This window comes from Chrysemys picta, chromosome 1, assembly GCF_011386835.1.
Source record: "Chrysemys picta bellii isolate R12L10 chromosome 1, ASM1138683v2, whole genome shotgun sequence".
Taxonomy (NCBI): Eukaryota; Metazoa; Chordata; order Testudines; family Emydidae; genus Chrysemys; species Chrysemys picta.
In genome coordinates, this window is record NC_088791.1 from 226,902,417 (window position 1) to 226,929,896 (window position 27,480).

Sequence of the window (27,480 nt, forward strand, 5' to 3'; positions counted from 1 at the left end):
GCTACTTAATATTTTTATCAATGACTTGGAAACACTGCTAAAGACTGGAAGTTGAAGATAGAGAATCCAGTCTGGAAATGAGGGGTAACTTTTTGACAGTTAGGGTAATTTAACCATTGAATAATTTACCAGGGGTTGTGGTGGATTCTCCATCACTGACAATTTTTAAATCAGGATGGGATGTTTTTGTAACAGATATACTCTAGGAATTATTTGGGGGAAGTCTATAGTCTGTGTTACACAAGAGGCCAGATTAGTTGATCACAAAGATCCCTTTTGGCCTTGGAATCTGTGAATGAAGAGGAAGTAATTACACATTTTATAGGTGATAAGGCAATGATTCAGTAGTATACGTATTTTTTTATATATATCTGTACCTAGATTCTCAGGAAACTCAGGTTCAGATCCCAGAAGAACTAACTTTCCACTTCAGCCTTCCAAGCTAGCCTGAGTTCTGTACAATTTTGTATGACAAAGGGTGCAATTTCCAAAAGCTCTTAAAAGTCACATTTTCAAAAGTGACATAGTCACTTAGTGCTAAATTCACAAAGAAAGTTAAGTGTGGTAATGCTGAGTGTCACCATGCCTGACTTTTAGGATTCATGAATCCTTTGTTTGGCACCTAGGCTCCCTATAAAATGCATGGGGAGAGATAGGCTCCTCAGAAAGAGATCCACAAAAGCCAGCACTTTAGACGGCTACTCACCTAAGCTAGTCAATGGAAGATGCCAAGCTAAGGGTTGTGTCCTTAGCCCCACCCCTCTCTTGGAGATAGGCATCTACATCCAGGCTGGAGGGAGGCACCTCCCTTTGATTGGGATTCTCAGCTGCAAACCCTCTCTTTGGGTTAGGCACCTGCACTATTTTAGCAAGAAGCAAGGGAAGAGGGAGGAGGATCTCCCTCATAACTTCTAGTCCGGTGGTGAGATACTCACCTGGGATGTGGGAGATCTCCAGTTCAAGATTCTCTCCCACCCCACCCACCAAGAGAGAGAAGGGATTTGAACTGACAGCTACCACTTTTCAGAAGAATACTCCTAACTCTAGAGGTATGGGATATTCTGGGATGAGGCTCCTTCAGGCTCTTCTGTTGCAACTGTTGCACTCAGATTAAATAATGAAAGACTCATTGGACCAGAGAGAGAGAGAGACAGACAGACAGAGCATGAGAATGACTCTGGAGCATGGTGATTAGAGCACTCACATAAGAGGTGGAAAACCTAGGATCCAGACTGCCTGCTCCAATTACAACCTTAAATTATGTATCCAGCTTCAACAGGAGTGATGAAAAGCATGCCACATCAGAACATCCCCTAGCTCAGTAGTTAGAGCACATACTTGAGGGTGGCAGATCCCAGTCCAAATCTCTTCTTCCTCTTAGGTGGAGGGGGTTTTGAACTGCGTGTCTTCCACATCCCAAATGAATATCCTAACCACTAGGCTAAATATTATGAAGGAGATCCTTTCTGCTTCTGACCATTTTGTGTGAGCTGGCCTATGGTGGCCCAATCTGGTAGGTGAGGTCAGTCTGAACATGCTCACTGATCGGGCACTGCAAATGAGTTAGGTGGAGGAATGCCTATCTTCTCTGGTTCATGTACCGCACTGGGGTGTAGGCATCTGGATGCAAAGGTGGGGCTGAAGTGTGTATGCGCAGAGGCAGAAATACAGGCTCCTAGGAAACTTTTATTGCAAAAATTGAGTTGCTGAGCAAGTTTAGGTTCCTGCAGCATTCAGCAGCAGCTGATCAGGGTTTTTTTTAATCCCCGTAGTGCCTGATTCTGGGATTTAGGTGGCCAAACTGGCAATTAGAGGTCCAAATTCTTTTGTGAATCTAGCCCTTAGGGCCAGATCTTCAAAGTTGTTTAGGTGCCTATATAAGCAGATAGTAAGATTTTCAAAAATAGCTAACTCTCATTGAAATGAATTTCAATTATTTCACTGGGACCTAGGTGCCTCAATGCTTTTTGAAAAACACCAGGGACCAGATCCTCAAAGGTCTTTAGGCACCTAACTCCCACTGATTTCAATGGGAGTTAGATGCCTAAATATCATTGAGGATGCAGGCCTTGCTGCCAATCTACATATTCAGCTGCCTAAGTAATTTTAAAAATCTGACCCAGAGTGTAGCTAGGGCAAACCAGTGCAGCAAAGTACTTTAAGTGAGGAGCCATACTGGATTAATCCCATTCTATACCAAATGCAGGCAATCTACCACCGTTATGGTAACCAGTGCCCTAAAAGCAAATCGATACAGCTGTTTAGGAAGGTGGTGGTATTTACCGTCCCTCCTCCTCTTTCCCCCCCCCAAAAACAGATTAAAATGTTATTCATAGCAGGCAGCTAAACTGGTTGTAAAAACATGTCAGAACTGAAAATCATTATATGATTTTGAATTTAGTTTTTATTTGTTTGTTTTTAAGATGTAATTGGAGGGTAGATTAGACCCAGGTACAGAGTATTAATTATCTATTTTTTAAGTAGTGTTTAATTTTGATTTTCCATGAAAGATGTGCACAGAATTTATTACAGTATATTTCCATTGTGTTTATTAAAAAATGTTTATTTAGGATGCACCTAAAATATTTTTTCTGCAGGTTTGCATTATCAAACAAATCCATTTATTTTATATACTGTTTCCCCTTCCATTGTTCTATCCTAAGGAAGTAGCTTAAGAAATAGGGTGACCAGATGTCCCGATTTTATAGGGACAGTCCCGATTTTTGGGTCTTTTTCTTATATAGGCTCCAATTACCCCCCACCCCCTGTCCTGATTTTTCACACTTGCTGTCTGGTCACCCTACTTAAGAAAAGGGGAACAAAGGACATTTCTGATATGAAATGTGCAAACATTACTATGAACCAACTGAAAGATTGTTCAGAAATGCCTGTGTATAGATAAAACTAGTCAAGTGAAGTCTATTTTGCATTCTGTCCTTTTTTGAGAATTTTACTAATCATGTCTCTTTAACGACTATATCCTACACAGGGCCAAAATCAGCTCCTTTTGTAAATCAACCCCCTTGATCTTGATCTAAGTGCACCTATTGAAGCACACGAATATGGTCTAAGGATAGTTACTTGTTGGTTGGGATGACTATATAACAATCTTTATCTGATATCTTTGTAAATTCTAACATCTCTTTAACAAATAAGTGACAAAGATTGACTGTTTGGTAAGAGATAGTACAGTAGAACCTCATAGTTATGAACACCTTGGGAATGGACGTTGCTTGTAACTGAAATGTTCGTAACTCTGAACAAAACGTTATGGTTCTTCTTTCAAAAGTTTACAACTGAATATTGACTTAATATAGCTTAGCAATTTTACTATGCAGAGGAAAAATGCTGCTTTCCTTTTATTTTTTTAATAGTTTACGTTTAACACAGTACTGTATTTGCTTTTGGGGAGGAAGGGCGGGGTGTCTCTGCTGCTGCCTGATTGCGTACTTCTGATTCCAAATGAGGTGTGTGGTTAACTGGTCAGTTCGTCACTCTGGTGTTCATAACTCTGAGGTTCTACTGTAATAAAAATGGACACCCGTCTTTACAGCACCAGCTGTTATTATTAACTCCTTGCACCAAAGAAGTTGTGGTTTAATTAACTTCTTTACCTTCCACCAAGTGCGTGCTAAAACTTTCAAAACCTTGAGTAGCCAGAGTGGAAATCAGTGTGGAACCAAAACTCCAGTAACTAGCATTAAATGACATTAACCCTTTCAATCTAGTTTTCAATCAGTGGGCTTCAAGGTGATATTATTATCCAGTAATTATATTATATTATAACCTCGTTATCTCCATACTGATTTATACCTGCCTCTGGAAATTTCCATTACTTGCATCTGAAGAAGTGAGGTTCTTACCCACGAAAGCTTATGCTCCCAATACTTCTGTTAGTCTTAAAGGTGCCACAGGACCCTCTGTTGCTTTTTACAGTAATTATATTGTATCTAAGCCGTGAAGCTTGCTGCTTTTCCTAACGCATTTGGGTCTGCTATTGCAAATCTTACATCATATCAGTGGGACTACATGACGGAATAGGCTTACCTCACCTGTGTAGACGTTTCAAGGTCAGGATAAGAAGGAGCAAACCCTAAATCTCCTTGGCTTATCACCTATGAACAATCAGGATATAACTAGCTGCTCAAAAGCTGAAATTAGGACAGTAGGGCAAAGGACACTTTTCCTGAAACATGTACCTGAAACTCAAAGCTTCTCCATTACTAAAACAGTGGTTTAAAAGGGGCTTTATCAAGCACATGTCCCTTCAGAAAGAAGCAAACATGTACAAGTATGGTTTTACAATTTCCATTATATAATATCAGTAGAGGTTTTCAATTATTTCTCTTCTCTCCTCTTTGAGGTATTTATACTTCAATATATTTGAACATACAATACACAAAGCAGTCTATGGCCTTTCTCTAAAAGCTTTCCCCCTGTACTGTATGTAAATAAAAAGGCCAGAAATATGCATGTAAGAAGAAGCTAGGGACAGCTCCAAGGCCTCACTACACATTAATTGTCAGCTAAAGCACACCAGTTTCAGCTAATTTCTGTATTACCAATTTATTTTCATTGTGCAGTAAAATAGCACTTTACAGATTAGTAATACAACAAATAGCAATCAGTCGTTATAGCAGCAAAAGTTATTTCCATGCCCAGGTTTGCTTCCCTGAAGCTTATCTGCATGCTGGCCAAATTCAGCTAATGGACTCACTTCCTGTCTGAATTAGGCTAGAATGTCTTTTATGAATCAGATGAACTGATGCATACCCATTGCCAAAATTCCTTGGCAAAACTGTTATACTGTGCCTACATCACTGGCATTGTAGTGAGTCAAGCACTTTGTTCTCACTGACTTCAGAGATTAATGTAAATGTTATTTCCTGTACTGCCTGACTTCAACCAAATGCCACAGGACATTAAATTTAGTGATGCTGAAGCAGTGGAGAAAGTAAATGCAATCTCCGATGACATTCTGTTACAAGGCAAGTCAGGAAGAAAACAAAAACAAAACAGGTATTATAAACTTGACAAAGGAATAAAGAATCCAAAAAGATGAATTGAAAAAAAGTAAAACCATTAAACAATATGTAAAATAAACATTTTGAAAAACTTCCCTACTCTGATAATTACAGATTAAGAGCAAGTCAGGATGTACATTGAATACAAACCATTTGTTAGTTTATCCATAACTTGTTCTTAAATAGACTTAGTACTTAGTTGTTTTGACAAGTAAACTGTCCCTGAGGAATTCATTTTTCTTTTGAATGGTAACTGATTTGGACTGTTTGAATTATCCTCAGCTGAGAGAGAGGGTAATAATAAAACTTGGTGAGAAGGTAACAAGCATATTACATACAACTATTTAAAGACTACTGCCAATTAAGGGAAATGCATGCCTGTTTTTGTTTTTCTAATCAAGGACATTGATTCACAAACTACTTCAGCTATAAACTGAAAGTAGGAAAAAATTGTCTTAAATTTTGAGATTACTACAGGGGTAGGGCCAAAACTCCTTTTCATTTCATGGTATTTTCTGTTAATAAATGGCTGCAAGTACCAATGTTGTATTAGGGTTCCTGTTAAACATGTACTTGATTTTTTCCCTCCCCTTGCAATCCAATTTGCCTTCCTATCTATTTAAAATATGATTTCTAATTCTGTGTTATTCACTGCAACTCAGAAAATAACTTGAAAAAATCACTATTATGTTATTGACCTATATAATAATGCTAAGTCATGTGACTTTGAATACGTAACAGATAGACTAATTAGAGACTGAATTATTTGGGGTATAACTGATAAACAGGTCAAAATAAGGTTGTTTCAAAAAATGAACTAGACTTTGCAACACCCCCCCCCCCAACAATAAATATTAGCAAGGCTAGTGCAAGTTATTCCTCTTAAATGGAAGTGTTAGCAAACAGTGAAATGTATCTAATTAATAAAGAATAACAAGGCTAAAATAATGACAGAAACCAAATTTATTTACAATACATTGGGAAATAGAGCATAATCCAAAGGTGTACAGCAGAATAAGGTGCAAAACTGTGGTGCTTAGCACAGATTGCAAAGAAATGCAAAAACAAAAATTATCTAAAGAACATGTAGCTAGAGAATACATTTCTGATGATGTTACAGAAACAGAGAACTTTATTGAGACTCTTAATTTTACAAAGCAAGATTCTACAACAGATGGAGTTGTGACACTTGAAATATTTGAACTGTGAATTTCAGTGTAGATACTGGAGCTGAGTACACCATAATCACAGAAAGAGTGTACAAAATAATTGGTGATTGTAGTTTAGTATTAAACATGTAAATTAAACTTATTTCATATAGTGGGCACTAAATGTGCCCATTTGGTAAAAACGCTGGCACATCTGTAGAAGGATAAATACTACTTGATATACTGTAGTGGAACAGGAAGGCCCATGTATAATTTGTCCACAAAACAAGATGCAAAAGCTATTGTTAAAGAATTCTATGAGATATTTCATGTGACTGGATTTGTTAGTGTTATAATCACACTAATATAGATCTTAGCACAGTGCCAAAACCACACCATCATATGGATTTCAGATTGTCTTTTTCAGCTGCTTTCACGGCTCCTACAGTGTCTGGAAATCTCTTCAAACCACCTGGCTCATCCCCATGGAGTTCAGCTAAGTCAGTGGTACACCTTCACATACTTAACCTTGTCCAGCTTCTATAACATGTCTATGAGTGTGAGCCCCACTGCCTACACTTAACTGCTCTGAAGCAGCAGCTTCCTATTTCCAGCAGCAGAGAGGAGCAGCCAGAGGTAGGGATGGCTGATTGGGAGATGTAAAGGGATGTTGGGGTGGCATTATGCCCCTTGTCCATGTGTGTTGGGGATGTGTGATCTGGTAGGAAAAGGCTGAAGAGGGCAGTCCTTGGCGAAGAGAGAAGGGAATTTTATAGACTTCAGAGAGGTTGAATAGAGCAATAAATTGTGATGAAATAGGGACAAATCTTATATATACCTCTACCCCGATACAACGCTGTCCTTGGGAGCCAAAAAATCTTACCACGTTATAGGTGAAACCGTGTTATATCAAACTTGCTTTGATCCGCCGGATTGTGCAGCCCCCCCCCCCCCCGGAGCACTGCTTTACCGTGTTATATCCGAATTCGTGTTATATCGGATCACGTTATATCAGGGTAGAGGTGTATGTTAACATGACAGTGAATCTCTGCTATGCTTTTTTGTCCTTTGCTCAACATTGTTTAGGTCTCTGTTATCCATTTAATCTTCCAGTGGTTGAGAGGTGTAATAGGCATACCACACAATGTCCCCTTAGCACTGTAAGACAAAGGCCTTGTCTACACTACGAGAGTAGTTCGATTTTACTTGCATCGAATTTTTGTAATCGATATTGCAAAGTCGAACGTGTGTGTCCACACTAAGGACAGTAATTCGACTTTGTGCGTCCACACTAACGGTGAAAGCGTTGACATTCGAAGCGGTGCACTGTGGTCAGCTATCCCACAGTTCCCGCAGTCCCCTCTACCCATTGGAATTCTGGGTGTAGCCGGCAATGCCTTCTGGGTAACAAAATGAGTCGAGGGTGCTTTTGGGAAACTGTCGTCATCCGTCCATCACTCCCGCCCTCCCTCCCTGAAAGCGCCGGCGGGAAATCAGTTCGCGCACTTTTCCAGTCATTGACAGCGCGGACGCCACTGTACTCCGAGCATGGAGCCCGCTGCGACCATCGCTGCAGTTGTGGCCGCTCTCAACGCCTCGCAGCTTATCATAAAGGTTTCCCTGAGGCAGATGCAGAAAAGTCAGGCGAGGAGGCTACGGCACCGCGGTGATGTCCTGAAGTCTGAGAGTAGCACAGACCTGTCAGAAAGCAGGGGACCCAGCGCCGAGGACATCACAGTGGCAATGGGTCATGTTGATGCCGTGGAACGGCGATTCTGGGCACGGGAAACAAGCACTGAGTGGTGGGACCGCATAGTGCTGCAGGTCTGGGATGAATCCCAGTGGCTGCGAAACTTTCGCATGCGGAAGGGAACTTTCCTGGAACTTTGTGAGTTGCTGTCCCCTGCCCTGAAGCGCAGTGACACCCGCTTGCGAGCTGCACTGAGTGTACAGAAGCGAGTGGCCATAGCCCTCTGGAAGCTTGCAACGCCAGACAGCTACCGGTCAGTCGCGAACCAGTTTGGGGTGGGCAAATCTACCGTGGGGGTTGTTGTGATGCAAGTAGCGAAGGCAATCGTTGATGTACTGCTGCCAAAGGTAGTGACCCTGGGAAACGTGGAGGCGATCATAGATGGCTTCGCAGCGATGGGATTCCCAAACTGCGGTGGGGCCATAGATGGAACTCACATCCCTATCCTGGCACCGGACCACCAGGCCACCCAGTACATTAACCGAAAGGGCTACTTTTCCATGGTGCTGCAAGCACTGGTGGACCACAGGGGACGTTTTACCAACATCTACGTGGGATGGCCGGGCAAGGTTCATGACACTCGTGTTTTCAGGAACTCTGGTCTGTTTAGATGGCTGCAACAAGGTATTTACTTCCCGGACCACAAAATAACTGTTGGGGATGTGGAGATGCCTATAGTCATCCTCGGGGACCCAGCCTACCCGCTAATGCCCTGGCTCATGAAGCCCTATACTGGCGCCCTGGACACTGAAAAAGAACTCTTCAACTACCAGCTGAGCAAGTGCAGAATGGTGGTGGAGTGTGCTTTTGGCCGTCTCAAGGGGAGATGGAGAAGCTTACTGACTCGCTGTGATCTGAGCGAAACCAATATCCCCATTGTTATAGCAGCTTGCTGTGTGCTCCACAATCTCTGTGAGAGCAAGGGGGAGACCTTTATGGCGGGGTGGGAGGTTGAGGAAAATAGCCTGGCTGCTGATTACTCACAGCCAGACAGCCGGGCGATTAGAAGAGACCAGCGGGAAGCGCTGTGCATCCGGGAGGCTTTGAAAGCAAAGTTCCTGAGTGAGCAGGGTAACCTGTGACTTTATAGTTTGTGTACTGAGAAGCTAAACCTGCCCCCGTTTCTTTACCCAGTTAATGTTGACTATCCTATCCAGTTACATACCCCCTTCACCCCCCCTCCAACACACGTGTCGAAATAAAAATAGTTCTACTTTGTTAAAGCACACCGTTTTCTTTAATACTGTTTTCGCGGGATTTTTTTAAAACTGGGACGCAGACTGTGGTGCGGAGCGGGTGTAGTGTTGTGACGCGAATGCAGCTTCTAAACTCAAGGATTGACAGGCTCCGCTGCGGTGGGATGCTTGTTTCAACGGAGCCTGTCACCCCTCCTGATCGGGACTGTGTGTATGGGGGGTCTATGTGACTTTGTGGCAGGGGGAGGACGGTTACAGATCCCATGCTGTGTGGCTCTGTGATCCTGCCTAAGGACCGGCGCTTAAGATCTGTAACTGCCCTCCCCCGCCACAAAGTCACAGAGCAACCCCCCCCCCCCCCCCAACATTACATCAAAACAACCTCCCAGACTAACCGGGGTAACTAGTCACTGCATCACTGCACTGTGTATGTGCCCTGCTGCTGTGCCTGCCCCCGACTATGTACCCTGCCAAAGGAGACTGTCCTGTCCAATTACCAACCCCCTTTCCCCTCCTCCTCCAAAAGAACATGATTGAAACAGTAGTTAACAGAAACGAATTTTTTATTATCAACTACACATGGCATTGGGAGGTCAAACTTGGACGTGGGCTTGTGTCAGGCGGGAAGGAAAGAACTTTTCAAATTTTGGGAAATGAGAGCCTTCTGCTACTAGAGCTCTCTGCAGGGGTGGAGTGAGACTTAGCAGGGACTCTGCCGCCTCTCCTTCTTTGCACTTTGGGTGAGGTGGGTATGGGACTTGGTGGCGGGGGAGGGCGGTTAGAGATGGACTGCAGCGGGGCTCTGTCCTCCTGCCTCCGTTCCTGCAGAACATCCACAAGGCGCCGGAGCGTGTCCGTTTGCTCCCTCAGTAGTCCAAGCAGCGTTTGAGTCGCCTGCTGATCTTCCTGCCGCCACCTCTCCTCCCGATCCATGTTGGCTTGGTGCATTCGGGTCAAGTTCTCCCGCCACTGGGTCTGCTGTGCTGCCTGGGCTTGGGAACAGGCCATAAGCTCAGAGAACATGTCCTCCCGTGTCCTCTTCTTCCTACGCCTAATCCGCGCTAGCCTCTGGGAGTGTGATTCCAGGCTAGGTTGTGAGACAGTCGCAGATGTGGCTGTGGGAATGGGAAAAAGGGAGTGAATTCCTCAGAAAGATAAATGTAGTTGTGAACAAAGAACATAGTCTTTCTCTGTGAACAAGACCATGCACAGCACCTTTCACATGCGCACTCAGCACAAGGTCGAATTCTCGGCCTTCGCATACAGTGCCTGGGGTCTTGAACAGCACATTTGAGAAGCGAGGCAGCACAACGGAATTTCTGTTGCAGGCAGACATGGTAAGCCGTACACTTGTGGCAGTTTAAAACTTTTATATTACCACTGGCCTCATTTCACATTTAAAGCAATGTCAGTCCCTGCTGCCAGCAATCCGGCAAGCGGGAACTCTGCCCCTGTCCCACCCCCTTGCGGCTGTCCCCGGGAACGATCCCTTTCGGCTGCCCCTCTCCCGCCTCCACCGCGTGGCTGCAAACCAGCGGTTACAGTTCTGTAAAGGAACGGGAAAGCAGTCCCAACACTAACATTCCCCTACCTAATTAAAAGCAGGTCACCATGGCCGACATCACCCTGATGAGGATCTCCGAGAGCGACAAAGAGAGAATGCTCCGGGAAAGCCTCCAAAGACCAGGGCCGTATGCCGCCCTGCTGTGCAGAGCAATGATCCCCGAGTACTTGATAATCTCGTGGCGCGGCAACGTGTCGTACTTCGGAGGACCCAATAAGGCCGCTCTCCCCAAGAACCTCATGCAACGGCTTTCAAATTACCTCCAGGAGAGCTTCATCGAGATGTCCCAGGAGGATTACTGCTCTATCCCCGGACATATAGACCGCATTTTACTGTAGCTGCAGTAGCAGGGAATAAACAGTAGAGCGGCTTGTGCAGGACAATCACTGAAAACCGGACATTGCTAGATTTCTTTTCAAAACTTGCACTGCCCATTACTAAACCGTTAAGCGCCTAGGGCACACTAATCATGAACAACCCATTCTTTTAATTGTTAATATTCCTGTTTTGTTAAAAATAAATGTTTAGATGTTTACAACACTTACTGGCTGATCCTTCACCAGATTCTGTGTCCGGGGTAACGGCTGGGGACGCTTCGTAGGGGATCTCTGTAAGGGTGATGAAGAGATCCTGGCTGTCGGGGAAATCAGCGTTGTGAGAGCTGCCGACTGCCTCGCCCTCCTCATCTCCTTCCTCATCTTCCCCGTCCCCTAACATGTCCGAGGAACCGGCCGTGGACAGTATCCCATCCTCAGAGTCCACGGTCACTGGTGGGGTAGTGGTGGCGGCCGCACCGAGGATGGAATGCAGTGCCTCGTAGAAACGGGATGTCTGGGGATGGGATCCGGAGCGTCCGTTTGCCTCTTTGGTCTTCTGGTAGCCTTGTCTCAGCTCCTTGATTTTCACGCGGCACTGCGTTGCATCCCGGCTGTATCCTCTCTCTGCCATGTCTTTAGAGATCTTCTCGTAGATCTTTGCATTCCTTCTTTTGGATCGCAGCTCGGAAAGCACGGACTCATCGCCCCACACAGCGATGAGATCCAAGACTTCACGATCAGTCCATGCTGGGGCTCTCTTTCTATTCACAGACTGCACGGCCATCACTGCTGGAGAGCTCTGCATCGTTGCCAGTGCTGCTGTGCTCGCCACGATGTCCAGACAGGAAATGAGATTCAAACTGGCCAGACAGGAAAAGGAATTCAAATTCAAATTTTCCCGGGGCTTTTCCTGTGTGGCTGGTCAGAGCATCCGAGCTCGCACTGCTGTCCAGAGCGTCAACAGAGTGGTGCACTGTGGGATAGCTCCCGGAGCTATTAACATCGATTTCCATCCACACCTAGCCTAATTCGACATGGCCATGTCGAATTTAGCGCTACTCCCCTCGTCGGGGAGGAGTACAGAAGTCGAATTAAAGAGACCTCTATGTCGAACTAAATAGCATCGCAGTGTGGACGGGTGCAGGGTTAATTCGATGTAACGGCGCTAACTTCGACATAAACGCCTAGTGTAGACCAGGCCAAAGGAAAAGCAGAACTTGACTGGATGGTAACATCACATGGTACTGAGTGAAAACAGGCACTGCTTTCTGGATTAACAGGATTGATAATTTATTACCATATAAAATGAAACATGATATGGATTTTTATAGATCAAGAAGAGTGTAATAAAGCTACCAGAATGCTGTCTCATGAGAACAACTGAACAACTCATATCCAGACTTCAAAATGCAAAGGTATCTTAAGTTGTGGATGTAAGGCAAAGCTTGGGCAAGTCCAGCTCAATAAAGAGTGCAAAATTCTTCACATTGCTTTTGGTAGTCATGTGTTTAAATGACTTTGCTGCAGGAGTGCCTCACCTTTTACTTTACACCAAAACATGTTCCAGCCCTTTGTAGATCTGGATGGCTTGGAAGCAATTGTTCTGCTGAGATGAGGAGAAAATAATCAGCACAATGACAGACCGCAAAATGTTCTGCAGCACACCAAAATAAACAACCATCAATTAAACAGGAACAAATGCCAGGGCATCTACTCAGTGACAAAGAGTTTGACCAAACCCAACAAATACATTTGTATGGCAAATGTGAAGAGCACAAAACAAGGAGACCGTACAGATGTTTATAGGCATGTTCACATATATAACAAATTCATCCCTAATTTGTTACCATGAGTTGTTCCACTCAGAATGCTGTTTGAGAACAGTATGGAATGGCACTGGGATAGTTGGCAAAAGTAATTTTAAAGTTGTCACAAGAACTGAGTGAATAATTGATTTTTCTTTTTGTTTGGTGGCCGAACAAGAAAATAAATAAATATATAAAATATATTATTTTCAACCATTTTTTGGGGGTGGGGGGTTGGATTGGTTTTTGTTGTTTTATTTTTACTCACCTAATAGAAAAAATGGAAAAATAAAGGGGTCAAATGTAATATGTAACGCTATGAATATTGTTTTGAAATGAAATGTTAAACAAAGTGACAATTCAAAGAACGTCACAACAGTTCATTTTGAAAATGGTGAAATGAACTGTTTTGACTTTTTCAACAACAAAAATAATCTTTTTTTTAAATTCAGCTGAAACTATTCACCAAATTTAGCAAATAGATTCAGTTGGCCTGCAACTGTATTTTTTACTATGTGATCAAAAGAAAAAAATTCTTCCAGAACCAATTGTTTCAGAAGTGCCAGTACTATAATATTTTGAGATTGACATGAAAACAGTGATGTAAATACATGTGGTATGGAGACTGAAAGGTTACATCCAGAGACATGCTTCCTAAACACTGACTGCAACCCAAGAGAAATATGTGTTGGTTTAAAAAGAAATGCTGGCAGTTGTTTTCGGTGGTGAGTGGTTTCACTGAACATATTTATGGGCAGAAGAAATCAGCGGTAGCAGCAAAAGAACTGAACCTTTGGAAGTCAGATATACTACAGAAACCATTTCATAAAACACAGCCTGGATTTCAGAAAATGATAATGAACTTGCAAAAGTACTTGAGAAATGTTTAATATAGACCTGCGTAAAAGCTTCTTACAGTGGACATGCTTTCAAGAGTTCTTATATTTAATAAAGGCAAAGAACTGCAGGAATAAATAAATACAACACAATTACTGACCATTTCCAAACCAAAATTCGACAAACTTGAGTCAGAATTGACCAATCCTATAACAGTTTGAGAAGATACTGCTTGATGGATATCCGACAGAAAAAAACCTTGGCACCTCAGACATAAAAGCTTATTGTGACCATAGAGAAATTGTATCATTTCATGGGATTTGGTACAAATTACATTGTATTGAAATGCAACGTGAGGTTGGAAATGCATAGCGTAGTGATTACTCTTAATCAGGTTATTAAAAAGTGAGAGAACAGAGTCAGAGATGTCGTATTTCAGCCAGGAATGAGTGGTGACCTCAAACATAAAGTTGAAATCGCCTATAAATACAGGAAACAGAATGCAACTAACCACTAAAACACATGAAATTGATTATCATCGTTGTTACAGAAATGAAAAATGGACTATTCACCATTTTTTAAAGTCAAACTATTGCACAACTCATAGAGCAAATATGTGATCACACATTGTAAATCATAGATGTTCAGCATGGGATTTGAGATGAATTAATACATAAGGGCCATACATTTACTAATGGTTTATTTTCACAACTTTTTTTTTTTTTTTTAGATTGGAACATTTAAATGTTTGTGCAGTACCTAGCACAATGGGTTTCTGATTGGGTTGGCCTCCAGGTTCTACTGCAATGTAAATTTTAGAGCTGGTTGAAAAACTGAGATTTTTGTAGGGAGGGTAAAGTGAAGATCACCCCCTTTTTGCTATCTAAATTTCAAACGTCAATGAAATTTTTGCATTAAAATGTCAACACTTTTCAAGTAATTTTATAGTTGATAAAAAATTGAGATAATTTGTCACAAATGTTGCAAAAACAATATAAACTGACAATTCAGAAAATTTCAAGCAGCTCTACTAAATGTTACATTATTGTTGTTTTATATATCTATTTATCAATTTAAATGAACCACGTCGGGGCCTTAGTATACACAGGCAAATGGGTTATCAGCAAAGTCAGGACAAATAGTAAAGGACTCATTTCAAGGGGGCTCAATTCATGGGGGATTAATAGTATCTGTATTTAGCATTGTTGGAATATTAAAACACCCTGGAATAGACTTTTAGTATTATCCATTCCGAATTGTAAGTGCAGAAGGACAGCCATTTTAGTGCCAGCTTCTAAGAAAGCTAATTGTTACAAAAATTGTTGAAATCATTATAAAATAGCAATATGCCAGGAAATCAGAGCAGGAGGTATAATGATCAAAAATGCCAGACAGTTATCCCCATCGCAAGTGGAAGAAAATGTTAGATTCCAAACAGGAAATTGCTGGCAACCTGCCCAGGTGACAGATATACCATCCCTTCTGGGGGCAGTCCTACCAGAGGAACAGCAGCTGTCTAAACAAAAACAAAGGGGACGTTGGTTCTCTGTTTCTCAAGGCCATCCAGAATGTTGCTGACCTAATAATGTGCCCACCAAGTCACTGCCAATGAAAAACATAAGGAGCAGCAAACACAGGCTTTAGATGATGGTTCTACCTCTGCCTCAGCAGAGGCTATTACAGAAGGAACTGTTTTGAGAAAAAAAGAAGCAGGCGTGTGATCAGCTAGACAGCCACTGAGGTACACAGATAGGAATTAGTGACAGATGTCCAATAAGATGTAGAATAATCCTCTTGTATCAGAGGGGTAGCCGTGTTAGTCTGAATCTGTAAAAAAGCAACAGAGGGTCCTGTGGCACCTTTGAGACTACTTCTGTTAGTCTCAAAGGTGCCACAGGACCCTCTGTTGCAATAATCCTCTTGTCTGTCAAAGGGTTCAGGTTGCCTACCCTGACTGTGTCCTAGATATCTGTGTTTTGTTAATTGACTGTATTCGTTTGTGCATGCTATTGTTGGATTATGTCATGATTTATTAGTAATGTTTGATTTTTTTTTTAAAGAGATGATGTGCTAGTAACCAGTGGCGTAAGTGACCCCGGCCATATGACAGGGTCTAAACTTTTTCAACCCTGCCCCATATCAGGTGACTGAGGCCAGGAGAAAGAGATCAATCCTTCTTGCTAGTTCCTCTGTGTGTCACAAAATTATTACATTCTATCCTTTCCACAGTAACACCACATCCATCTGTACGCGCACGCGTGTGTGTGTGCATGTGTGTGGGTGTGAGTGTAAGGAAAGACACCAAAAAAACCCATAGAAAATAAAGTCCAGTCCTTTTTGACTGCAGAGAATGCAAGAAAGAGGAACATATAGCTTTATGTACACTATATACATTTTGGGAGGTGCTCATTTAACATGGTCCTGGGAGCCAGATAAGAACCTAGACAAATGGAAGGGAAAATGGAGAGAAGGAAAATAGTAAAAGGGATTGGGAAACAGGTAGATGAGAATTAATGAAACAGTTCTTGGTAGAAGGTGGGAGAGAGACTGAGGGATTCGATAAAACGAAGTGAGGTCAGAAGACAGATGTGGAGAAGTCTGAGAAGGAACTGTGGGGAAAGAAAAGACAAGAGTAAGAGAGGTCTTGGGAAGGTATGAAAAATTGGGGGGAGCAGTGCCGTATCCTAAAATCATACTGTGAAGTTATCTGATTAAAATATGACCATATAGATCATTGTTGCAACCACTCATATATTTGCAGCAAATATTGTACAAAGGTTGTCTAATAAGATGTCTATGAAATTTGCTGGTTATGATTATGCTATCTGTATGCATGTGTCATTTTTGTATTTAAAGTTATAAGTATTGGCTCTATACCTGGATTTCAAATGTTTGCTCCTGGGGTTAACATCCATGAAGTAATCAGCCAGATATGCCATGTAAGATATCTGCAAAATGTCATAATTTGCCAGATATGATAATCTTGTTTATCTGTTTGTATCACCTTTGTATTATGAATTATAGATATGTAGGTATGTCTGTATTTCAAACTTGTGCTATGCTTCTGGGTGACATCTCCAGACAGTTTGACATCAGCACTGCCTAGCCTGCTTGATGGCCCATTAAGGACCATCAGCTGTACAATTGACTTAGCCAGCAGTTTATTCCATCACTGGTACAAGCCTGAACAAAGAACTTTGCCATTACTGGATTTAATTGATTCCTTTAAGCAATTTTAACTCTTGCCTTTCTTTCTTTCTTTCTTTCTTTCTTTCTTTCTTTCTTTCTTTCTTTCTTTCTTTCTTTCTTTCTTTCTTTCTTTCTTTCTATAAATAAACATTTAGATTTTAGTTAAGAAGAACTGGTTTTAGCATATATTTGGGTAAGAGCCATATATTTGGGGGGGAGGGATAGCTCAGTGGTTTGTGCATTGGCCTACTAAACCCAGGGTTGTGAGTTCAATCCTTGAGGGGGCCACCTAGGGATCAGGGGCAAAATTGGTACTTGGTCCTGCTAGTGAAGGCAGGGGGCTGGACTTGATGACCTTTCAAGGTTCCTTCCAGTTCTAGGAGATAGGATATCTCAATTTATTTATTTATAACATTCATTAACCTAGGAGGGAATGTGTCCGATACTATGGGGATTGGTAGAACCTTTTCATTTATATGATGAAATAAGATTTACAAAAATTTTCATCATATTTGACGTGGGTACCTGGATGGAGGCCTGAGGGAACTGTGTTGTTTGGACTGCTAAGTAACCAGTAAGGTAATAAAGAAGCTGTTTTATGCTGGCTTGGTGAATCTAAGTATTGGAATATCCACTAGCTTTTGGGAGTTTGAATGCCCCATTCTTTGCAGTTCACCCTAATTGAGTGACCATAGCTGGCCACCACTAGAACCCCAGTCACATATACCAATGGGACTTTTTGCTCACACCGTCATGTAGTCTACCTGTGTATATTTGCATAGTGCTTATATTTACTTTGTTCTCTTAAAGAAATTCAGAAGCTTTGAATACCTAATAGAAGTAAGCTAGAATCAGAGATTTGTTCTACTTGGAAACATAAAGCACAGTTTGTTTCACCATGAGAGGGCAGTGAATATCGCTGTGTGTACAGTGTGATATATGGTCAGACAAGTCTATGAAATACCTAAGGATTCATTGCACCATCTATTAAAAGTTATGAACGCACACATGCAGTTTTTGTTGTTCTGTGAAAACAGATGGAACGTTCCAAATAATATGAACTGTAATCACTCTACATCAGGCCATTTGAAGGTCCCTGATAAATAGTGGTTTTTGTACCAGGGAAGTTCAGGGGAACATAGCTCTCTTGCAAACAGCAAAGAATTATGTTTGCTGTCCACTTCAGGGAGAGAGCAAAATAACTGTGCATCCTTTATATAATATTGTTTTTGCCCAGAACTATCAGTGATATTTTAGTAAAGACTAACTGTAGAGATGGTGGAAATGAACTGATAACCTTGTGCAGTGAGATATGACTCTGCTTTAGGGAAGATACCAAACAGTAATACTTTGAAAATGACACAAAGGTTGATAGAGGAATGGAAATTAATACTGGGGGGAAAACAAATCTGCTTCAGAGACATTGTGAAGGTCATGATAGAAGGTGGTTGAACTGCAGTTTAAAAGCCTTGTGCTCTTTTTCTGACCAATGGATTTACGTCAGAAAACAGGAAAATATATATATACTTCTTGACAATTTTAGCTCTGAAAGATAATTCAAAATATATTCCATCTCATTTCAAGTGATCCAATGACCGAGTTCTCTGTCTGTGTAATAGCACTGAAGATTTGGTCAGACATGACCATTATGGGTAAATCTTAATCTGGATTTTTGAAGCAGGCCTCTTAAAATGGTATTGGGGTTTCTCTGCTGGGGCAGCTCTATGTTTTTTGCCGCCCCAAGCACGGCAGTCAGGCGGCCACGGCGGTCCGCAGTCACGCGGATTCGGCGGCGTTTCTGCCGGTGATCTGCCGGTCCTGCGGATTCGGCGTACCCGCTGCCGAATTGCCTCCGAAACCGCAGGACCGGCGGACCTCTCGCAGGCACACCGCTGAAGGCCGCCTGACTGCCGCTCTCACAGCGACTGGCAGGCTTGCCGCCCCAAGCACGCACTTGCTGCGCTGGTGCCTGGAGCCGCCCCTGTTTCTCTGTATTGGTAAAATGATTTGGGGTATGCTTGCATGGCTGCACAGTCTGTGTATATATGTGAATATTTCACCTGTGAGGAAAGAGTAAGCAAAATAAGGATTATACAAGTATATCCATATTGGGACAAGGTCCATATTCGCATTATGGACCTGATTCTGCACCACTGAAGTCAGTGGGAGATTGCCATTGTTTTCAATTATAGCAGGATCAAGGCCCATACGTACATACCATACCTAGCACAATCCTTGAAAGGACCCTACCATGTACAAATAATAATAACAATGCATATAAGTCTTATATACCTGCATGATAACTGTTAAATATATATGCTAACTTTAGGCTTGATTCAAATATTTCACAATGAATTACCTAATGTTTTTGAGCATTGTTGAAAACCAAGTACAAGCTCATAAACAAAGCTTAGTGATGAACTGCACTGTGTCAAATTGAGGGAGGTGTCTTGGTTATGCTGTTGGCTTGAACTGGTTGGAAAACTTGCATCAAATCATGAGAGAAATGACAAATTCTCATATTTTGGAATTGTTTTGTTTTTCTGCTTTCTGACCTGCTTTACTGCTGGAGCAAAGATGATGAATTGAGCTAAAGTTCTGAAAGCTCACTGATGCAGTAAAATATAATTAACCAAGCCCAAGATGACATTTTTAAATTGTGTGTGTTTGGTCGAATGATAGAGGCTGTCAAACAAATCATTTTCACAGGTTTATCTCTGTTACTAACAACAGAAAAATACCAAAACAGCATGTTTACTTACTGTGGACTTGTTGTGAGTAATAAACACAGTCTTTTCCCCCAATCTGGTTCTTTTTTTCTTGAGGGGGAAAAGGCAGCACCTAAGTCCTCTGTCTGTTCCATCTAATTAAAAAGATTTTTTTCAATATAGAATTTCTGTTTCTATCCTCCTCCCCCACCCTTTTCTATTTTCTTCATTTTACACTTTTTGGTAGCAAGTAGATAAGGCAAAAAAAAATATTAGGGCATATAGTACAACCCTATGTTAGTTTGGTTTTAGTGCTTTGTCCAGCCTAGTTTTAAATGTCCTAATGGGATGGAGCTTCTGCCACTCCTCAGTTTTTCAGATTGCATTTTCATTTTTGGGACACTTCTCCTGATACCTAGTCTTTTATTTTCTCTTCTTAAATTCAATTAATTGCTTTCTAGTTTATACTACCTTATACTAAATATTTCTCTCCATCTTTGGTACCAGATTAGGACCAGATTTTACAGGTGCGCAAAAAGACTCATAATTCTTCTTTCTCCTCCCTATGCACCCCTAAATAAAAGAGAGAGCCATAGCTGCAGTTCCTACACTGAATGGCATGAAGGTACTGTTCCCTCCATGCAGTCCTGAGGTTCAGGCAGTGGTGGGGAGACAGAGAAGAAAGGAGAACCATTATAAAGGATGATGCATCTTATGCAGTCTGCCTATGCACCACAGATCTCAGGAAGTGACTGTACCTTCCTGACACAGTTCTTTTTTGAGTTGTCTGTGGGGGCACCCCAAATTGAAAGCCATATATAAATAGCACAGTTAGCACAGCCATGAATAACCAAACTCCCTATATTGGGACTGATTCTGCTCCCATTGATATCAGAAGATCCCAGTCAAAACTCTAATTAAGGATCCCCCATCAGTCAGGCACCCAACTGCCATTAAAAGTCATCTAACTCTTTTAGGTCTTTGAAAATCCCAGGCTTAACCTTTGAGTTTCATGGAAACAGGAGCCTGCCTCTTGTTTTAACCTATCCTCATATGCCATTTGCCGGCTCCTGGATAATATTTTGTGCACTCCCTCCAGTTTGTCAAAAAAAAAAATCTTTCTGGTAATGATATGCCTAGAAGTGAAAGAAAGCAATATTTTTGGACATCGTCTGGCCAGAGTCATCAGAGAAGGGATTACTACCTTCCTGCTGGGTGGTACAAAATCTCTGTCTGGGCAGCCCCAAATTCCACTGGCAGTTTTTAGCTGCCATAGCCTATTTCAAATTTACATCCAATTTGCTGCCCACTGTCACATCTAGATCTCATTAGTACTTGAAGTGGTAAAGTTAATTTTCCTACCTTTGGACAATAATAGCTGAGGCACATGGATATTTGGTCAGTGATCCTCCATTTAAGAGGATCAATTCTGAAAGTAAAAATAGTAAGATGTTTAATGCATTCTGTACTGATCTTGGTTTTTATGTATTTTTATCACTTTAGTTACTCATTACTGAATTCTTCTGTTTCAGGCTTAAGTGGGTTTTAAGTACAGTAGTATTTGCATTCCCAGGGTGCTGTACTAAACACACTGTTTTTTGGCCACATCATGTTTTCTTTTGTAGTGCTATATCTGAATTGCATCAGACAAATGGATCTGGAATAATGCACATAATTATTATGCTACTGTTTTTACAGATGGGTAAAGTGAGGCACAAAAGAGGGTAAACAACTTTTGCAAAGGCACATCACAAGTGACAGAGCCAGGAATAGAATTCAGGAGTTCTGCTAGGCCATGCTTTAAGTATGTTTGTTTTGAAGAGCATTTCCACAAAATTCATATTTGAATGAATGTGGTTTTGCTTAGGCTTTGCAGCTAGGATTAACCAAATACCAACAGATCAAGAAATGTGTATTCTGATGCTTGCCTCTAGTCATATTTATGCACTGGACTCTTTCTGAACAAAAAAAGCTCACTGCCCCTGTCACACTACCTCGCAATCACAGCACGTTGCTACATTATTTTAAAGACGATGTCATGACCTCTCTGTCATGCAAGCTTGAGGCACTTGAGTTGCTGCTGAATCTGTTCAATCATGGGAAGCTCAAATTCCCATCTCTAATGGTCAAGTTTAGATTTTGAGAAGAGTACACTAACTGCACATTAGAAAATCACAGACAAGTCAAGTCACTCAAGAAGATAGCAGACATCCCCCAGGGAGGTGATACTAGTTGAAATGGGGTTAATACAGGTGGGAAAACAATTGCCAAGGAAAAGCTCTCTTGCCCTTTTGGACATTCTGAATCATTATAAAACCATTGTACAGAACATATCAAAAGGTCTAAGAGTATAAAAGATTCCAAAAGACATTTTATCTTACTCAGAACTAGGGAAGACATGAAAAAAAAATGGTAATACTATATATTTTAATAAGTGCTGCTTTTCTTTCATTATCTCATTTTTATTTGCATATTTATCAAATTATCCATACAAGTAGAAATTTATCATTTGGAGATAACCTAGACACTGAATTTCTATCAAGCTTTCTTCCTACAAGATAAAAGACTTGAAATTAAACAGAGATAAAGATAAGTGTGACTGCCCCCTTTAGTCCTGCATTATGTCCTCTATCTGGATGTGTAAGCCTTGATGTGACATGGGTCTTATATTTCACTGTATTGCTGCATATGTCTGTCTCAAAGAAAATACTTGTATTTTTAAAATGGAAAGATGGAAGTGCATATTTTAAATACGTACAATTAAAAATGTAGAAGTATATTCATGATGGTGGCTGGATTTATATTTAGATCTAAAGCACGGATTGTCTGTGGTGCAGTTAAAAGGATCAGTCCTTTGTTTTCCTAAAAGAGAGAGTGGTTCAGAAACATCGTCCTTGCTTTTCAACTTTTTTTCCAAATTGAGAAAACTGGAATACTTGAAAACAGTTTGGGTGACTGCATGGCCTTTTCTTCATAGCCACATCATTCTTTTAGATAATGTATGTGACACAGAAATTGAGAATGTGTTGTAGCTGGTGGCAGGAGCCACTGAAATAAAAATGTGTGAGAGAGAAATGGGTGTCCATTTGTGGAAAGTAAATGGTGACTATAGTTTCTGACCTGGAAGATTTGATGACATTGTCAAAATCTATCTGAGAGAATTTCCAGTTACACTTAGAGCTGTGTAAACTTAGCACATAGGTTGGAAAATGAGTTATTTAAATATACCATGAAATGTATATAATTAATATTGCTACTTTCTTCTGGCATTGCTAGAAAATCCTTCTTGTAATGAAAAAGTACATGGAAGTCCTGCTTTTGTCCTTAGTTACTTCTAACTATAGCTCTATCTGAAACCTATCATGGAGTCTCTCCTGATTTTCTATTTTTTGTTGTTGCATTTTTTCATTAAAAATAAGAGCTGTACATTGCTAGCTCCATACCCTTAAATATGCACTGTTGATAGGCAATCAGCCCTTTCTTTTGTACCTGCATAGCTTAAAGGTGAACAACAAAGTAAATAGAAAAATATGTTTTTAAAACCCCATAGAAAAAAAAATGGAGTGACACCAACACAGAACTGGGGGAATGCAGTGGTGAATCAGACCCTCTATGTAGCAATAAGGATCAGATCATCAGCTTGTATAGCTCAGTTGACTACAGCGCTGACTAATCATTTCCATGGTTCAAATAGGGAAGTTTAGTTCTATTTATTATTTATTGTTTAAGGCCTGATTTGCAAAACTATTCCCCACGTACATACTTGACTGGATGTTTGCATGTGAAGTCACCTGAACGACATGTGTGTTCATGGTAATTGTTCAGTGACGTTGGTAATGCTGCATTTGTGATATTACAAATAATAAGTAAAAGAAAAAAATATTTGTAATTACCACAGCCTCTAGGAACCCTAGTCATAGACAAAGACCCCATTATGCTGATGCTGTACAAAGACAGAACTAAAAGACAGTTTAACCCAAGCAGCCTATAATCTAAGTGGAAAGCAAGAGACAACAGATGGATACAGATAGACTGGGGCAGTGTAAGGAGTTAGCATATTAGGCTGTGGTCTAAGCACATCAGCAGCCTAGATATTGTAAAGCTTTTTGTAGTCACCGTGGCAAAGGAGAGTTCTGAAGGCAGATAGAAAGGTAGCTTTGCAGATGTTTATGGGGAGTGCCTTCCATGTGTAAGTAGTGGGGGGTTGGAAAAAAGCATGAAGGTGCTTATTTGACAATTTAAAAAGTAGGAAGTGGAGACTGGTATTAAGAGCTAATCAGAGGCAAGAATTTACAGCTTGGTAACAAATGAGAAACAATAGGGAGGGTGAGGTCTGACCATGAAGGGCCTTGAAAGTGAATACAAGAATGTTATTTTTGAAGTGATAAAGACAGGGTAACCAGTGGAGGGATACAAAGATAGGGGTGAGGAGAATGTTCTTTATGGCATCATTCTAAATGGATGTGAGTGGGGGAAGATTGCGTTTTTCAAGGCCAGAGAGAAGGAGGTTGCAGGAATCTAGACACAAGTTGACGAGAGTTTGGATGAGAGATTTAGCTGTGTGGATGGAGAGGAAAGGCTGTGTCTCAGAGATCATATGCAGAAAGAATCTGCAAGATTTAGACCAATGATACTCAGACTGAGGCTCATGAGCTGCAAGTGAATCTTTAATGTGTCTCCTGTGGCTTTTTGCAGCACATGATATTAAAACACTGTAATTTAATTATTAACCAATCAGGACGCAACCCCCAAGCTCCTGGCCCAGGAGTCTACCCCCGGCCCCTCCCCTGCTGTCCTCTCCTGCCCCCGCAGCCTCAGCTCGCTTGCTCCGCCTCCGGTGCAATGATCTGGACAGTGGGGCTCTGAGCTCCTGTGGCAGCGCAGCTGCAGAGCCCGGCCTGACCTGGTCTCTGTGCTGCGTCGTGGTGGTGGCAGTGGTGGCAGTGGCGTGGCCCGGTTCCAGATGGGTGGCGCGGCTGTAACATTGCCAGCCACCAGTGCTCCAGGAAGCCCAGTAAGGGGGCAGGTAGCGGGGGGGGGGGTTGGATAGAGGGTAGGGGAGTTCGGGGTGGTGGTCAGGGGGCAGGGGTGTGGATAGTTGGGGGAGAAATGGGGTGAATGGGAGCAGGGGTCCTGGGGGGGGCAGTCAGGAAGGAGAGGGGGTTGGGGGATGGGGCGGCAGGAGGCAGTCAGGGGCAGGGATTCCAAGGGCAGTCAGGGGACAGGGAGAAGGGGTGGTTGGATGGGGCAGGGGTCCCGGTGTGTGTGTCAGGAATGAGAGGAGGGGTTGGATGGGGCGGCGGGGGCCCAGGAGCGGTCAGGGGACAGGGGGCGGGGGTGTGTGGATGAGGCAGGGGTCCCAGAGGAGCTGTCAGGGAACAGGGGGGGTTGGATGGAACAGGAGTCCCGGGAGCGGGGCGGCAGATAGGAGGTGGGGGTGAGGCCACGACCCCCTCCCCTAACCAGCCTTCCATCCAATTTACGAAACCTGATGCGGCCCTCAGGCCAAAAAGTTTGCCCGCCCGGTCTAGAGTGATTGAGAAAGAAAGTAACAGTGAGGACTTGGAGGAGAAGATTAGGAGCTCCGTTTTAGCCATGTTGAGCTTGAGCTGACTGCTAGACATCCACAAGGAGAAATCAGAGAGACAGGCTGGGATTTTAGTTTTGACAGAAGGAGACAGTTCTGGAGCAGAGAGGCAGATCTGTGAATCATCTGCATAAAGATGGAACTTAAATTTGTATTTGTGGATGAGATTATCCAGAGTGAAGGTGTTTTAGAAGAAAAGAAGGGGACAAAGGCCCTGTGGAACTCCACAGAAAGTTGGAGGCTGGACGTGAAGGATCCCCTGAAGGAGTGTTTAGAGAGTTAGTAGGAGAACCGGGAGAGGAAAGAATCATAAATGCCAAGGGAGGACAATATTTCAAGAATAGCATGTTTGATGATGTCAAAGGTGGCTGATAGATCAAGAGAATGAGCATGGACCATTGCTTTGCTAGGAAGAACTCATTAGAAACTTTGGCAAGATCAGTTTCAGTGGAATGCAAGGGACAGAAGCCAGATCAGAGACCGTCTAAGATGGAATTGGAGTAGAGGAAATCTAGACAGTGATTGTAAATAAGTGTTTTCAATGAGCTTAGTGATGAACAGGAGAAGGGATGGCTATTGGAGAGCCATTTGTGGTCCAGGGTGGGTTTCTTGAAGATGGGAGAGAGACTAAAGCCTACTTGTATTGTGAAGGGAAACAACCAGAAGAGTCTGAGAGATTAAGGGAAGAAATGAAAGTGGATGCAAGTGAGATCAGGAGATGGGATGGAGTCACTGGGTCAAATGGATGGGTTAAAAGAGAAAAGCAGACAAGACATTTCTGCATCCATGAAAAGGGAGACGAAGCCAAGAGATGTAGGAGGGAAAGGGATAGCAAACTAAGAGGAGGAACCAATTTTCTCTTGGAAAAAAATGGTGAGATCCTATGCAGAGAAAGAAGTGGAGGCAGGAGGAGGGGAGATTTGAGGACTAATGGAAAGGTGGTGAAAAGGCTGTGGAGATTGTGGGGAAAGGATTAAATTAAATTGGAGAAGTAGACTTGTTTAGTAAGGAAGATGTCAAAACAAAAAGAGGAGAGAATGAATTTGAAGTGGAGAAAATCAACCTGGTCATAGGATTTCTGCTTCCTGAATGAGAGCAGGAGGAGAGGAAGCAAATGTTAGAGGTGAACGAAGGCTGGAGGTTGACAAGGTGGACCTTGTGATGGGTGAGGGGGCATAAGAGTCAAGGATGGAAGAAAGTGAAGCATGGAAAGAGTCAATAACCATATCAATAGAAAAAAGGTCAGGGAGGAGAGGGCTGAGAGCAGACAAGAAGTCATCAACACTGATGTATTTGAAATCACAGAAAGGCCAAGTGACAGGACGTATAGGGGGAACTGCTGATGGGTGATGCTGAAATAGACTAGGTGATGCTCAGAGAGATCAGAAAAAGAGCAATGCACATCAAGTCAAGTGAATGGTCATTTTGGTGAGTGGGAGAGTTGAACCAGGACTTCAGACCAAATGAAGAGATGAGGGTGAGGAAACATGCATCTAAGGGGTTGGATGGGTCATCGTCATAGAAGCCAAGGTCACCAAGGATGAGTGTGAGGGATTGTAATGCAAGGGGGAGAGTGAGAAAGCCAGGAGTCAAAATCTAACAGAGAGGCTGATAGGGAGGAGTTGAGCGGATAGTAGATGACAGCAAGGGGGGAATAGAAGAGTCGGGGCAGTGGTGTTCAAAAGAGGAGAAAGAATGGGAAAGGGGAGGAAGAAGGGGTTGCAAGAAATGGGAGAGGAGAAGCCCAACATCTCCACCATGGTCTGTTCTAGAGTGGCAAGTGTGAAAGAAGTAGAGAGAGGACATTTGCAGAGTCAGCGTCAGACAAAGGGATCCAGTCCTTGTGAAAGCCAGGCACCAGGATGTATGAAGAGGTCATGGAAAAGTGACATCTTTTTAAAGATGGAATGGGTGCTCCAGACACAGCAAGAGGAGGGAGGGAGAAAGGAGGGCTATGGGTCTGAAGTTAGGAATGGTGGCATGAAAGGAATTGAGCGTGGTGAGGAGGATGGGTATGGGAGGTGGAGAGGGGGAGGATGAAGGTAGGGCCGGAGTTGGACAAATGTCACCAGAGGTGCGAATGAGGTGAGAATGAGGAGGCTGGTGTGAACTGTAGAGTTGTGAAGGTACCGGAATGGAGTAAGGAGGAGGAAGACAGATGCTAGGATACCAGATAGAGACATGATGAGAGCTACGATGGAGTTGCAGGTTGACAAGAGGGAAAAATTTTGAAAAATGCTGTGAAGGTAATGGTATTGCAGCTGTCCCTCAGGAAACTGGTGTGTGTTGTAGCTCCCAGCTAGAGAGAAACAAGTAAGCAGCTGGGCAGCACCAGAGGCAAAATCTAGGCAGGGG

General features: G+C 42.4%; 2 protein-coding genes across 8 annotated transcripts in view; one reads left to right on the forward strand and one right to left on the reverse strand.

Annotated features, from left to right (window-relative positions):
- Positions 1 to 27,480, forward strand: part of NLGN4X (neuroligin 4 X-linked) — a 271,563-nt gene that overhangs the window by 54,017 nt on the left and 190,066 nt on the right. The window lies entirely within an intron of this gene.
- On the reverse strand, positions 9,584 to 12,182 carry LOC135980760 (uncharacterized). The gene is made up of 2 exons (XM_065580741.1): positions 11,228 to 12,182; positions 9,584 to 10,233 (listed from the first exon to the last, which is right to left on the reverse strand). Exons 1-2 carry the CDS (start codon positions 11,802 to 11,804, stop codon positions 9,758 to 9,760), a joined length of 1,053 nt encoding a protein of 350 aa, XP_065436813.1. The 5' UTR covers positions 11,805 to 12,182; the 3' UTR covers positions 9,584 to 9,757.

What these genes read in the sequence shown, in the direction of transcription:
- LOC135980760 (XM_065580741.1), bottom strand. Translation starts at nt 11,804, where the DNA reads ATGCAGAGCTCTCCAGCAGTGATGGCCGTGCAGTCTGTGAATAGAAAG. An exon ending in ATCTGGTGAAGGATCAGCCA is followed by an intron (nt 10,234 to 11,227) that starts GTAAGTGTTGTA and finishes CCATTCCCACAG; the next exon opens with CCACATCTGCGACTGTCTCA.